This window comes from Microcaecilia unicolor, chromosome 7 (genome assembly GCF_901765095.1).
Source record: "Microcaecilia unicolor chromosome 7, aMicUni1.1, whole genome shotgun sequence".
NCBI lineage: Eukaryota > Metazoa > Chordata > Amphibia > Gymnophiona > Siphonopidae > Microcaecilia > Microcaecilia unicolor.
Window position 1 is genome coordinate 226450518 of NC_044037.1, and position 14322 is coordinate 226464839.

A 14322-nucleotide genomic window follows, 5' to 3' on the forward strand; every position below is an offset into this window, starting at 1 on the left:
AGTAGGCTACAAAGTAGGATCAAGGAAGCAACTTTATTAAAGACTTGACATGAACTATGTTTTAGCATATAGTCTGCATCAGGTATCATCCAGCAACAGACAGAATTCTACAGTTTCCTGTAGTGCAAAGGGTCTCACCCAGCATAAGTGGTGAGGCTGGAATTGTGAACACAAATCAAAGCAATATTTAAAAGGGCCGTCTGTGGCAAGGGTGGGATAGATAGATTATGTTTGGATTGTGGTGGTGGCGTTTGTAGGCACATGTACTAACTAAATGATTAGGTAGTTAGGTTTTGGTAATATCAAGGTTTTCATAAGATCAGTAAGGACATCAAGTTTTATTACATTTTATACTGTACTTTACTGTCATTGTGTTGAATGTATTGCTGATGTGTATTGATATTATGTAACTGTTCATGTAACCTGCTTGTTTCAAAACAAAAGGCTGGTATATCCAATCTACATTAATAAATCGAAGTTAGAGTGAATGGAAGGTGGGCAGCGAGGACACTGTACCTGGATGAGGCAGAGATTGGAGAAAAGAGCTGGCACCACAGCAGAAGTAGCACTCTCTAGTACTTGTGTCACCTGCTACCCTCAAATCAAATTAGTGCATGGGAAATGAGTTTTGTCCATGGCAAATTAGTCTTGAAGAAACCCTGTTAAGGGACCAATATAAAAGGCTTTACATTTTAGTGTCATATTAGCTTTAGAGTTTCAGAAAGTCTTTCCTCAGTGATGTTTCTAATGGAAATTTGGAGCACTTATATTTGCCACTATAAGTGTACCTTTACAACAATTCATCATTCATCTTATAGTCAATATAAAATCTTTCCAGGTAGATTGGTTCCTAATTTTTTGTTGCACAACTCACTAGGTATATTTGTTTGTGCTGGCTGACCTTTGCAACTGCTGGATAGCAAGAAATCTTCTCTCCATGTATGGCTCCTTATAGACTTTGTAATGCTTGGGAATCCACTGTTACAGTGTCTAAACTCTTGCTGAAATCTTCCCTAAACTAAGAAAGAAGATATACACTTCATGAACATTTTGAGGTAACACTTAAGACTATCTATGATGAATGGAAATTGATTACCTTAACAGCTAAATCCTCACTGCCCAAAGAAACAAGTACTTGAATTGGAGGGTAAACGCCTTTGTCAGCATGAAATTCCATAGTAGCTCTCATTGCATTCTTTAAGATATAAAAGAACCAGAGACAATATATTGAAACAACAGTTAGACTTTTTGTAGTATAAACATTTAACATTGAACAAATTCCACTTTTTAAAAAGTTTTGGCTAAGATTCTACAACTCAGAATAGAAAACAAAGTCCTTATTTATAGATCATGATCATACTGATTTCATTTAAACCAGGTCTTGGCTCTTCAATATTATATGATTAACACAAGCTAACAAAATTTCTGCTCTAGTCGTAATGCAATTGTTTTCCTAGCCTGTTTTGCCTGACCTTTGCAAGTTTGGTCTCCTTTCTAGTTTTATAGGATGGATCAAAACTATGTACATGTATGTACTCAAACCACAGTTAAAATAATTTCACTATCCACCAGGAAATAGCATTTTAGACTTTAGTTTTACTGTTATTACTAAAGTCCTTTTTAAAAAAAAATTTAATAAAACAATTTAATACATTTTTGACCTTTGACCCGTTAAGGGGGGTATAAAGCTGCATGCTTGGCAGAGCATGACAGATTCATACCTTTGAGCCTGTGGAGTGGAAATGCTGGCCATTTGAACAGAAGTGTGGTCTATAAGTAGCATTATGTGAATTCTGGATTGTTGCAAAACTGTTTGCTGAACCCTTTTACACCATATGTTTTGTGATTCTAGGTGTTTTGGATATTTATTTTTACCTATTAGGGGAATAGTATCAGTATCCCCTTTTAGGTAGGCGTCCTTTTGGGTAATTGATAACTATGCCTGTTTTTGTACAGAGCCCTGCTTGATTTAAAGTACAATTGTACTTGGGCACTGAATAGTGATGCAGTCTTATAGTAGGATAAAGCGAAGATACCTACCTGTAGCAGGTGTTCTCAGAGGACAGCAGGCTGATTGTTCTCACATGTGGGTCAACGTCCGCGTCGGCCCGGGAATCGACAATTTTGCAAGCAAAATATAAAAAATGTTTTGCCAGCGCACACCGTGCATGCGTGGCCGTCTTCCCTCACGTCGCGTGAGCGTTCCAGCTCAGTTTAATCAAAAAGCAAATAAACAACAACTCCAAAGGGGAGGTGGGCAGGTCTGTGAGAACAATCAGCCTGCTGTCCTCGGAGAATACCTGCTACAGGTATGTATCTTCGCTTTCTCCGAGGACATGCAGGCTGCTTGTTCTCACATGTGGGGTATCCGTAACACCCAGGCTCACTCAAAATAATGAACATTGGTCAATTGGGCCTCGCAACAGCGAGGACATAACATAGATTGACCTGAAACCATAAACAGCTAACAGTGTTCAGCCTGGAACAGAACAAATATGGGTCTAGGGGGCTGGAGTTGGATTCTAAACTCCAAACAGATTCTGCAGCACTGACTGCCCAAACCGACTGTCGCGTCGGGTGTCCTGCTGAAGGCAGTAGTGAGATGTAAATGTGTGGACTGATGACCACGTTGCAGCCTTGCAAATCTCTCTTCAATGGAGGCTGACTAAGTGAGCCACTGACACAGCCATGGCTCTGACATTGTGAACCGTGACATGGCCCTCTAGAGTCAACCCAGCTTGGGCATATAAGTGAAAGAAATGCAATCTGCTAGCCAATTGGAGATTGTGCGTTTTCCAATGGCGACTCCCCTCCTCTTGGGATCAAAAGAAACAAACAACTGGGCGGACTGTCTAAAGGGCTTTGACCGCTCCACGTAAAAGGCCAATGCTCTCTTGCAGTCCAAGGTGTGCAAACTGCTTTCGCCAGGGCGGGTATGAAGACAGGGAAAGAATGCTGGCAAGACAACTGACTGGTTCAGATGGAACTCTGACACCACCTTTGGCAGGAACTTAGGGTGCATGCAGAGGACTACTCTGTTGTGATGAAAATTAATATAAGGTGCATGCACTACCAAGGCCTGAAGCTCACTGACTCTACGAGCTGAAGTAACTGCCATCAAGAAAATGACCTTCCAGGTCAAGTACTTCAGATGGCAGGAATTCAGTGGCTCAAAAGGAGCTTTAATCAGCTGGGTGAGAACAACGTTGAGATCCCATGACACTGGTGGAGGTTTACATAATCACAAAAGAGAGGGTAATACAGCATACAAGCATACAATATAGACAAGAAAAAGCAACTCTGGGCCTTCAAGAAAGAGACAATGGCACTCCTTTATTGTGAAAAAGACCCGACACAGGCATTGTTTCGGCGCACAACCGCCTGCCTCAGGGGTCAAAGTGTGTCTTCACAATATATGAGCAGGAATGTTCAGACAGTCTGAGTAAATTGCCAGCCACCACTGAGCGTTTGTTCAATCCTAACAGACGCTGTCTGTGTGAAAACTGTCAAAAGATAGCTATCTTTTGTGACCGGGGTGACAGGGGGCTTTGACAAAAGCAAACCTCTCATGAATCGAACAACTAAAGGCTGTCCAGAGATAGGCTTACCCTCTACACGGTGGTGATAAGCACTAATCACACTAAGGTGAACTCTTACGGAGTTGGTCTTGAGACCAGACTCTGACAAGTGTAGAAGGTATTCAAGCAGGATCTGTGTAGGACAAGGAGGAGGATCTAGGGCCTTGCTGTGACACCAGACAGCAAACCTCCTCCGTTTAAAAGAGTAACACCTTTTTGTGGAATCTTTCCTAGAAGCAAGACTCGGGAGACACCCTCTGAAAGACCTAAGGAGGCGAATTCTAAGCTCTCAACATCCAGGCCATGAGAGCCAGAGACTGGAGGTTGGGATGTAGAAAAAAAAAAACGCTCGTTCTGAGTGATGAGGGCTGGAAAACACTTAAATCTCCACGGTTCCTCGGAGAACAACTCCAGAAGAAGAGGGAACCAGATCTAATGTGGCCAGAAAGTGCAATCAGGATCATGGTTCCGCAGTCTTGCTTGAGTTTCAGCAAAGTCTTCCCTACTAGAGGTATGGGAGGATACGCATACAGGAGGCCTCTCCCCCCGTGTAGGAGAAAGGCATTTGATGCTAGCCTGTCGTGGGTCTGAAGATTGGAACAGAACCGAGAGACCTTGTGATTCATCTGAGTGGTAAAAAGATCCACTGAAGGGGTACCCCATGCTCAGAAGATCTTGCGGACTGCGCCCATGTTCAGTGACCACTCGTGAGGTTGCATTATCCTGCTCAGTCTGTCGGCCAGACTGCTGTTTACACCTGCCAGATAAGTGGCTTGGAGAAACATGCCGTGACGGCGTGCCCAAAGCCACATCTGGAAAGCTTCCTGACACAGAGGTCGAGATCCGGTGCCCCCCTGCTTGTTGGTGTAGTACATGGCAACATGATTGTCTGTCTGAATTAAGATGACTTGGTTGGACAGCCATCTCTGAAAGCCTTTAGAGCATTCCAGATCGCTCTTAATTCCAGGAGGTTCATCTGCAGATCTTTTTCCTGAAAGGACCAGGCTCCCTGAGTGTGGAGCCCATCTACATGAGCTCCCCACCCCAGGAGAGATGCATCCGTCATCAGCACTTTTTGTGGCTGAGGAACTTGGAATGGGCGCCCCATGGTCAAATTGGATCGAATCGTCCATCACTGAAGAGAATTCCGAAAGCTGGTGGACAGTTGGATCACATCCTCTAGACTGCCCGCTAGGGTCCATTGAGCTGATCTCATATGTAGACGTGCCATGGGAGTTACATGAACTGTAGAGGCCATGTGCCCGAGAAGTCTCAACATCTGCCAAGCCGTGACCTGCTGGGACGCTCGAACCATGGACACCAGGGACAGAAGGTTGTCCGCCCTTGCCTCGGGAAGATAAGCTTAAGTTGTCAGTGTTCAACAGGGCTCCAATGAATTCCAATTTTTGGACTGGGGTGAGATGGGACTTGGGATAATTTATGACGAGCCCCAGTAGCTCTAGCACCCGAATAGTCATTCGCATAGACTCCAGAGCACCCTCCTTCGAGGTGCTCTTCACCAGCCAAACATCGAGATAAGGAAACACATGCACTCCCAGTCTGCGTAGCGACGCTGCGACTACAGGTAGGCATTTGGTAAACACTCTGGGCACAGAGGCCAGGCCAAAGGGCAGTACATGGTACAGAAAGTGCTGTGTTCCTAGCCAAAATCGAAGATTCTTCCTGTGAGCTGGGAGTATCGAGATGTGGGTGTAAGCAAGTCCAGAGAGCATAGCCAATTGTTTTCCTGAATCATGGGAAGAAGGGTGCCCAGGGAAACCATCCTGAACTTTTCTCGGACTAGAAATTTGTTCAAGGCCCTTACGTCTAGGATGGGACGCATCCCCCCTGTTTTCTTTTGCACAAGGAAGTACCTGGAATAGAATCCCAGCCCGTCTTCCCCTGGTGGAATGGGTTCGACCGCTTGGGCCTGTAGAAGGGCGGAGAGTTCCTCTGCAAGTACTAGTTTGTGCTGGGAACTGTAAGAATGAGCTCCCGGTGGACAATTTGGAGGTCTGGATTCCAGATTGAGGGTGTATCCTGACTGGACTATTTGAAGAACCCACCGATCGGAGGTTATGAGAGGCCACCTTTGGTGAAAAAATATCAACCTCCCCCCGACCAGCAAGTCATCTGGTACAGAAACTTTTTCTGAGGCAATGCTGAACTGGAGCCAGTCAAAAGCCCGTCCCTTGCTTTTGCTGGGGAGCCGCAGAGGCCTTAGGTGCACACTGTTGACAAACACGAGCGCGCTGGGGCTGAGCCTGGACAGGCTGCCGAGAAGCAGGAGTGTACTTACGCCTAGCACAGGAATAGGGAGCACTCCTCATCTAGGAGGTTTTTTTTGGAGGGAAGAGGAAGTAGTAGCAGAAGACGCCCGGCGTGAGAGAGAATCCATAGCATCATTGTGCTTTTTGAGCTGGTCAACCAGATCCTCTACTTTCTCACCAAAAAGGTTATCCCCGGCAAGGAACATCCGCCATCCACTGCTGGACCGAATGATCCAGGTCAGAAACACGCAGCCATGAGAGTCTGTGCACCACTATACCTTGAGCAGCAATTCTGGATGCTACATCAAAAAAGTGTCGAAAGTACCCCTGGCCAGGAATTTTCAACACGCCTTCTGCTGCCTGACCACCTGGCGAAAAGGCTTGGCCTGCTCCAGAGGGAGCGCATCAACCAAGCTAGATAGTTGCCTCACCGAGTTCCGCAAGTGGATGCTCGTGAAGAGCTGGTATGTCTGGATTTTGGCAGTGAGCATAGCAGGCTGATACGCCTTCCTCCCAAAAGAGTCCAAGGTTCTAGATTCTCTGCCTAGGGGCGCCGAGGCATAGTCCCTAGTACTCTTGGCTCTTTTGAGAGCAGAGTCCACCACCATGGAATTGTGAGGTAGCTGAGACTTCATCAATCCAGGTTCCCCGTGGATCCGATATTGGGATTCAGTTCTCTTCGGGATCACAGGGTTAGACAGAAGAAACAACCAGTTTCGCATAAGGACTTCCTTCAGTACATTATGCAAAGGAGCCGTTGCAGCCTCTCTAGGTGGAGAAGGATAATCCAGGACTTCGAGCATCTCAGCCCTGGGCTCATCCTCAATCTCCATAGGGAAGGGAATAGCCGCAGCCATTTCCTGGACAAAGGAGGTAAAGGATAGACTCTTCAGTGGAGACGGTCTCCTTTCTAGTGGAGGGGAAGGTTCAGAAGGAATCCCACAGGACTCATCAGAAGAAAAGTACCTGGGATCCTCCTCTTCCTCCCACGAACGCTCATCTTCAGTATCGGACAAGACATCTCTCAGAGCAGTCCGAAACTGAGCCTGCCTTGACACCGAGGAATGTCCTCTATGGCGGTGCCAAGAAGTCGACACCTGCCTAGACTCCAGTGATGCTTTCTCCACCGACATTGAGGGAGAGTCGACCTGGGTGGCAGCCGACACCGATACCGCAGGTGGCATCAAGATCAGGGACCTCACTACAGGCAAAGGGCCAGAAACCGCTGTAGCCAACAGTACGGAAGGCGCAAGCAACCCCGACACCGAAGCAGACTGGCACAGTAACCCTTCCAGAAGCTCTGGAAGCAGGGCCCTGATGCGCTCGTCGAGAGCCACCATTGGACAAGGCTGCGGGGTCGGCATAGGAGCCGGTGGCAGAAACTGTTGAGGCTCGGGAGCAGGTACCGGGCTGCAAGACCGACGCATCGGCACCTCCTGAATAGAGACGCTTCTCGTGTGCGGAATCCCTCGATGCCCCGGAGCTCCCGGCACCGTGTGTCTAAGAAGAACGATGACGGTGCTTCTTCGCCTTTGCTCGATGCCTGTCATCGAGACTCTTCAGTACCGATGAAGACGTGGAATCCTCACGTTTCCTCGGGGCCGGGTCCAAAGGTCGGTCCCAGGGGGCCTACATAACAAGAGGCCTCGAGACAGGTGGAGACCCACTCGATGCCTCACTGCTCCCAGCACGAGTTGGTTGTTCCGCAGCCATTACCTTCGCTCCCGACGTCGATGCGTCCCTCGGTGTCACCAACCTCGGTACCGATGTCAATTCGACGTCGAAGGACTGGACTGAGCCCCAAAAAGCTTCTCTCGTTGGGCCTCTCGAGACGCTTGGGTCTGTTTCTTCATGCAAAGACACAGACTATAAGCGGCTGGCCTGTGGTCGGGCCCAAGGCACTGGATACGCCAAGCATGGGTATCTGTACCTGAGATAGTCTGGTTGCACCGAGTACAACGTTTGAAGCCGCTGGGCGTGTTTGATGACATGGAAGAAAAAACGGCTTTGGCAAAATCAAAAGACGCGATTGTCCCTGTTAAAAGAAAAAAGGGCACGAAAAGAAGGGCGCAAACTGATCGAGCGGCCGGTTGAAAAACAAAGGAAACTTAAAAAGGGGCAAAAAAATAAGAAAACTACGGGAGTTTTTTTAACTGTAAATTTTACTACAAAAAAATAAAGACAATCAGACAACTCTTTCCCAGGCCTGCGAGCAGCGGGGAAAAACTCGACCGCACCTCACCATGGATACAAAAATAACTGAGCGGGAATGCTCACGCGACAGGTGGGAAGACAGCTGCACATGCGTGGTGCTCGCACGCCAGAAGACTCTGGCAAAACTTTAATATTTTGCTTGCAAAATTGCCGATTCCCGGGCCGACGCGGATGTCGACCCACATGTAAGAACAAGCAGCCTGCTTGTCTTCGGAGAAGCTATTATCACCTATTCATGTTCACTGATGTATAAAGTATTAATGCCTGTTCACCTGTTTTACCTTCCCCTATGCACATATACATACATTGCAAGCATATATTTCTCATACCTGTTCTGTATTTTATTCACCAGTCTACAAGTTTATTAGTGTAATCACAGTTTGTACATTTTTAATTTTTAATGATTACTTCTCATTAATTGATATTTATGATTTATCATTGTATGTTCTTGTAGTGTTACTCCTGACGCAGCCTGTGGGCGAAACGTGGCCACGTCAAGTAGTTGTTCCAATAAACCACTTTTCTGTTTTATTGTCGATCTGCAAGAAGATTTCAGCCTCTTTTTACTAATTTTATTCTCGCTAATAGACAGGCAGTGATGAAAGGGACCAACCATTCTGAACTTTTAGGGTATAGTAGAACTTAGGTTAAAGAAGTTAAGAGTTGTCATTACAGTCTGAATTTGTCTATATCAACTGAATTAAGAATGAAGATCTATATTTGCAATACACAAACCTTGAAAAGCTCAAAAGCCATGTGATATAGATGGGATGGTACATATACCACTTGTATTGACTGTCCTGCTGATTTTGCTAGAAAACAAAAAAAATATAGACAAAAGTATTCATAGGCTATTAACAGATCTGAACACATTACACTTTCAAATCTTATCCCAACATACCTGTAAAAGACAAACTCTCATGTCAGGAGCAGCACTTTCCAAAACAATTATCACTGATCACTACAGAAAACTCAAGACTAAAATATGAAAACTTCGAGTTTAAAAAAAATGGGAATCTCAAGCTCAACTCAGTATTTTATGTTTTTCTTAATCAACAAATATAAGGATCAAAAGTTAAAGTTACAAAAACAAAACTGGCAGCATTTACCAACTGTAATCACAGCAAGGTCACATGACTAACAGCTGATGGTGATGCCAAGACCAAAAAAAACCTCATTGCATTTCTGTACATTCAGTGTACTTTGCCCAGTCATGAGAGTCTGCTTCCTGCCCTTGCTATGCTCCAATATAGCGTTATCAATTTGGACCCGGAGACCCTGACGCAGGAATCAAAACACTGTCCAACATCGGTCCTGGTCTTGTTGTGGGAGAAACAGACTTGAGTCCAAATTAAGTAAAGCTTTTTACATTGCTAAATAAATTTGCCATAATTATCCAAGAACAGCACGTAGATGTCAGTGTTAGGAGGTTTTTTGCCTATGACAAAGCAAAAATATGTTATTGGTACTGTAAATACACAAAGGCCAATCTGTAGACAATACCTTTTTAAAGATGCAACTCCCATAAATCGTTGGGGTCATGTTACCCCTACTTTGTAGGATCTCCACTGGCTTACTGTTTACTATGAAAACAGATTCAAATTAACTTGTTCACAAAGCAGTCTATGGCTTGGGCTCCATTTATCATCCATCTAGGAGATTAAGACCAGAAGGGATTTTCTGACTTTCTTTACACTCTTTGTGAAAGTGGTATTTGGTATTAACTAAGGAAGCAGCATTTTCTATTGCAGGTCCTTTGGAGTGGCTTACCTGGACATTTAAGGCCGCTTGTTGATTTTTCACAATTTAAAAAGACAACTGAAGGCATATGTTTGTACGTGCATTTTTACCATGAAATTAAACAACAGCATCTTTCTGCTAGCAGGAGAAATTGGTTCAGGAATTATATGCTGAATTGTTTTATTGTTTTGTGATTTTTGTTATTGTGTATGTATTTTTGTAACCAATTATTTGTAGGTGGGCTAGAAATACATATGAGACACATAGAGGCATATTTTCAAAGCACTTAGCCTTCCAAAGTTCCATAGAAACCTATGGAACTTTGGAAGGCTAAGTGCTTTGAAAATATGCCTCATTGTAGTCTATTAAAACTTGGATCACACAACACAAAACTGTGCAGGGGTATAATACTGATAGCAGGAGCAATAGAACATCTTTATTACTGGAGGAGCCAAACAAACCAATCTCCAGCAGCTAGTGTTGGGCAAAATATTGGCTGGGCCATAGCCCCTGTTGCCCACTATATTCTGCTGCCTATGACTGACAGGACATACATTACACATAGCTCTTAATTTTTTCAAATGCACTACTTCACCTTCTAGCACGCATGCCTTCAGTAAAAATATAAGCGAAACCCCCTCTGTGAGGTGAGGTGATGAGAAAAGAGAAACAGAATCTAGATAAAGTGGTTTTACAAACACAGTTTATTCCGTCTAAAGGTGAACTGTCAGTTTGCTTGCCTTAGAAGAGCTACACAAGAAGGTTAACTGATTGAACTTTGGCACAGTTCACAGGAGGGGGAGGATGAACCCTTCAGCTGCCTACATGCTAATAGGGGTAAGCAGACAAGATGATGGGAGCATTCTACACTTTGAGGGGTATCAATTCACTCAAATAAAGTTTGTGGGGCTGACCATGCACACACACTGTATGGGAAAAACAGATTAAGTGAAATCAACACCTGCTCCTCATAAGTTTAGGGGGGAGGCAAATAGTTTGTTCTTGGAAATGGCTTGTCTTATGCTGAATCAGCAGTGCGATTCTGGATGGGATGGCGTCCGGCCCTCTAGTGGAGAAACCCTGAAACTGTCAATTACAGAGCCTTGATTAAGGCTAGTAATTCTGAATCCTTGAGAAAGTACATTCAGAGGCTTCTCTGAAGTTAAGAAAACTGGAGACCCTTGGGAGACGGGCTCAAGGCTAGAAAGCCTTTCAGAGCAGCTCAGGGTAGAAGTGGCAGCAGCCCTTGGGAGCAGGCTCAAAGCAGAGAAGCTTTTGAGAGCAGTTCTGGGCTTGTGAGGGCACTGTTGGTGCCTAAGGCTGGGAAAGAGCAAGAAGTAGCCCTCTTGCAGAACCCTGTTAAGGCCTGGTAATCCTGAACCCTAGCAGGAAGAAAGCTCAGAAGCTCCTCTTGAAGAGTGGACCAGTGAAGGAAAGGCCTCCAGGGTGCAATCGGCACTAGGGGCCCTACAAGAATGAAGACCTCCGGGGTGTGAGCGGCTAGGAGGATCCTACAAGACCTCCAGGGTGCAAACGGCACAAGGGGCTCTGAGAGAAGTGACAGGGTGCCTGAAGAGCCTTAGGAGGTTCCAGGCAACAGCAGCAGAGCCAAGTGCTATACTTCTGTAAGCCAGTCCGGCAGTCACAGCCCAAGAAGTCTTCAGCCAGGGAAGTGAGATTTATGGGGACTGGGTGAGGGTGCACTTGCAATCAAAGGAGAAGAAGAACCTAGGCCACACTGCCACGCCTCTACATTAATTTGACCTAACAGCAGGGACAAGCTTACCACTACCACCTTGGTAAATAAAACTGACAGACTCTGAATAAAGGGCGAGGGACTAAACCGTTGTTCTGAACATTTGAATCAGAAACTAAGGTATTATTGATGGTGTTATATACAGTGCAATCCACTTAAGTGCAAGGGTCTGGGACCAAAAAAATACATGCAGTTAACTGGAGCGTGCACTTAACCGTTGTGACCCAAAGAAGCTTGACATCTGATAAATGTATGTACAGTACTGTTTATTATACATACTGTATACAGAATAGTAGCACTTATGTGCTTGACTGGCGCCAGTAATTGGCAATGATACACAACTGCTATGTACTATTCTATAACATGCGTGTCAAAAATCACTTGGCATGCGAGTGGAATATAGTAGTGTAATGGGAGCGTCTCTGAAATACAACTTATAGAATATTTTAAGTTACACACACTTCAGGGCTCAATTAGGCACCAATAGTTACATATGAGGGGAGATATGATTTAGGTCTAGAAATCCTGCATGGTGTACAACAAGTAGAAGTAAATCAATTTTTTACTTGTTCCAAAAGTACAAAGACTAGGGGACACTCAAGGAAGTTACATGGAAATACTTTTAAGACAAAAAGGGGGAAATATTTTTTCAGTAAATGAATAGTTAAGCTCTGGAACTTTTTGCCAGAGGATGTGGTAACAGCGGTTAGCTATCTGGGTTTAAAAAAACTTTAGACAAGTTCCTGGAGGGAAAGTCCATAATCTGCTATTGAGACAGACATGGCTCCCCTTTTCTTGAGGTGAGGTAATCGTTTTAGTCCCATAGATCTATGCTCCCAACTGTACAGCTCCAGCTGCTTTCTTGCTCAACTGGGGAACGGATCTGCTATATGCTCCCCCCCCCCCCCCCCATTACCTCTCTTAGGAAGAGCTCTTCTCAAACTGCTTCAAGACTGCAGGACTATGATTCTAATTGCTCCCTACTGGCCACATCAGATTTGGTTCTCTCCTCCTAGAGTTATCATCCAGAGAACTATTGAGGTTCTTTTCCAACCCTAACAGAACGAGGGGTCCCTCCTCCATTCAGACCCTCTCTCTAGCCCCGATGGCTTTTGTTCCTTAAACCGTCCCGAAGTAGTCTCTAGGATACTCCTAGCCTCTAGGAAACCTTCTACACAGAAATATAGCCTAAATGTTAGTGCACTGCAGCTCCTTGTGACCCTGGGCAAGTCACTTAACCCTCCATTGCCCAGATACAAAAAACAAATTTGTGAGCTCACTAGGAACAGAGAAAGTACCTGCATATAATGTGTACAGCACTGAATACGTCATGATTAGTAGTAGTAATAAAAGACACTTGTCTGGTTGCAGCCAGAGCTCTTGACCCTGCTAGATGCTCCCTTCTTACCCTTATGGAGTACTTCCTCCATCTTTCAAATTCTGGCCTCAAAACTAATTCAAAGTACACTCAAGTACCATTAGCGCTAAAGTTAATAAGCCAGTTTCCATTCATCCCTTCATAGTTGGAGTCATGAAAGGTTTATTTCATACCAAACCCATCAAACCACCTCCGGTGATGTGGGATCTCAATGTCATCCTAACAGTTCTCATGACACCTCCATTTGAACCATTTCATTCCTGTTCTCTGAAGTTCCTAACATTTAAGCTAGTGTTCTTAATGGCTCTCACTTCTGCCAGAAGAGTCAGCGAACTCCAAGCCCTTGTGGCGGACCCACCTTACACCAGGTTCTACAATGACAGAGTTGTGCTCTGAATCCACCCCCAAATTCCTCCCTAAAGTGGTGTAGAGTTCCACCTGAATCCGTCCATACTGTACTTACTGTCTTCTTCCCTAAGCCACAATCTCATCCTACAGAAGCAGCACTATATAACAGACTGCAAGCATGCTCTGGTGTATTATCTGGAGGGTACAAAACCTCATAGAAGTCAGCCCAGCTTTTTTTTTTTTATCCTTCGACCCTAACAGATTAGGGATTCCCATCACCAAACTTACTGCATCTACTTGGCTGGCTGAGTCTCTCCTACATGTATACCCAGGCTGGGTTGACCCCACTGTTTATAATGTAAGAACCACTGTGGCTTCAGTAGCCCATTTCTACTCTGCCTTCATTAAAGAAATTTGCAAGGCGGCTACATGGTCTTCCAGCCAAACCTTCACTGCTCACTACTGTCTAGAGCAGCAGTCTAGGTGGGATAGCTGGTTTGGACAAGCAGTCCTGCAGAATCTTTTTATAGCTTAAAAGACAAACTCGTCGTCCAGCCCTACCCCCCTCCCTCACCCAGATTCACTACCTACTTAATTTATATATGATGAGCCTGGTAGCTAACGAGTCCCACATCTGAGAATATTACACCTGCTTGTCCTCAGAGAAAGCTAAATTAAATTACTTACCCGTAGCAGGCATTCTCCAAAGACAGCAGGCTTGTACATACCTCCCACCACCCCTTGGAGTTGCCCTCCCGCACATCCCTCCTGCTTCCCGTTGGAGTTGACTTCTTAGCTTTAGCACTATATTGCTGGTCCCGCTCTTGAGCATCAGGTGGGGGGGCACTGCCTCAAAGATTTAAAGTGACAGTGCACTTGGCAGTGCCCACACCAGGCTCCATGGATTACTATTGGGCTCATTTTCGAAAGAGGACGTCCATCTTTCGACATTAATTGTAAGATGGACGTCCTTCTCCCAGGGACATCCAAATCGGTATAATCAAAACCTGATTTAGGACGTCTCCAACTGCACTCCAT

At 45.1% G+C, this 14322-nt stretch overlaps 1 protein-coding gene across 5 annotated transcripts in view; it reads right to left on the reverse strand.

Moving 5' to 3' along the window:
- Positions 1 to 14322, reverse strand: part of PDK1 (pyruvate dehydrogenase kinase 1) — a 97001-nt gene that overhangs the window by 39145 nt on the left and 43534 nt on the right. For all 5 annotated transcript variants that reach the window (XR_003942878.1, XM_030210134.1, XM_030210136.1 and 2 more), the window contains exons 7-8: positions 8798 to 8874; positions 1097 to 1195 (exon numbers count right to left, since the gene is read on the reverse strand). Coding sequence is in view for 4 of the 5 variants with exons in the window: in XM_030210134.1 (XP_030065994.1) it covers positions 1097 to 1195; positions 8798 to 8874 (176 nt within the window). In the remaining variant the exon portion in view is untranslated. The remainder of the gene's footprint in view (positions 1 to 1096; positions 1196 to 8797; positions 8875 to 14322) is intronic.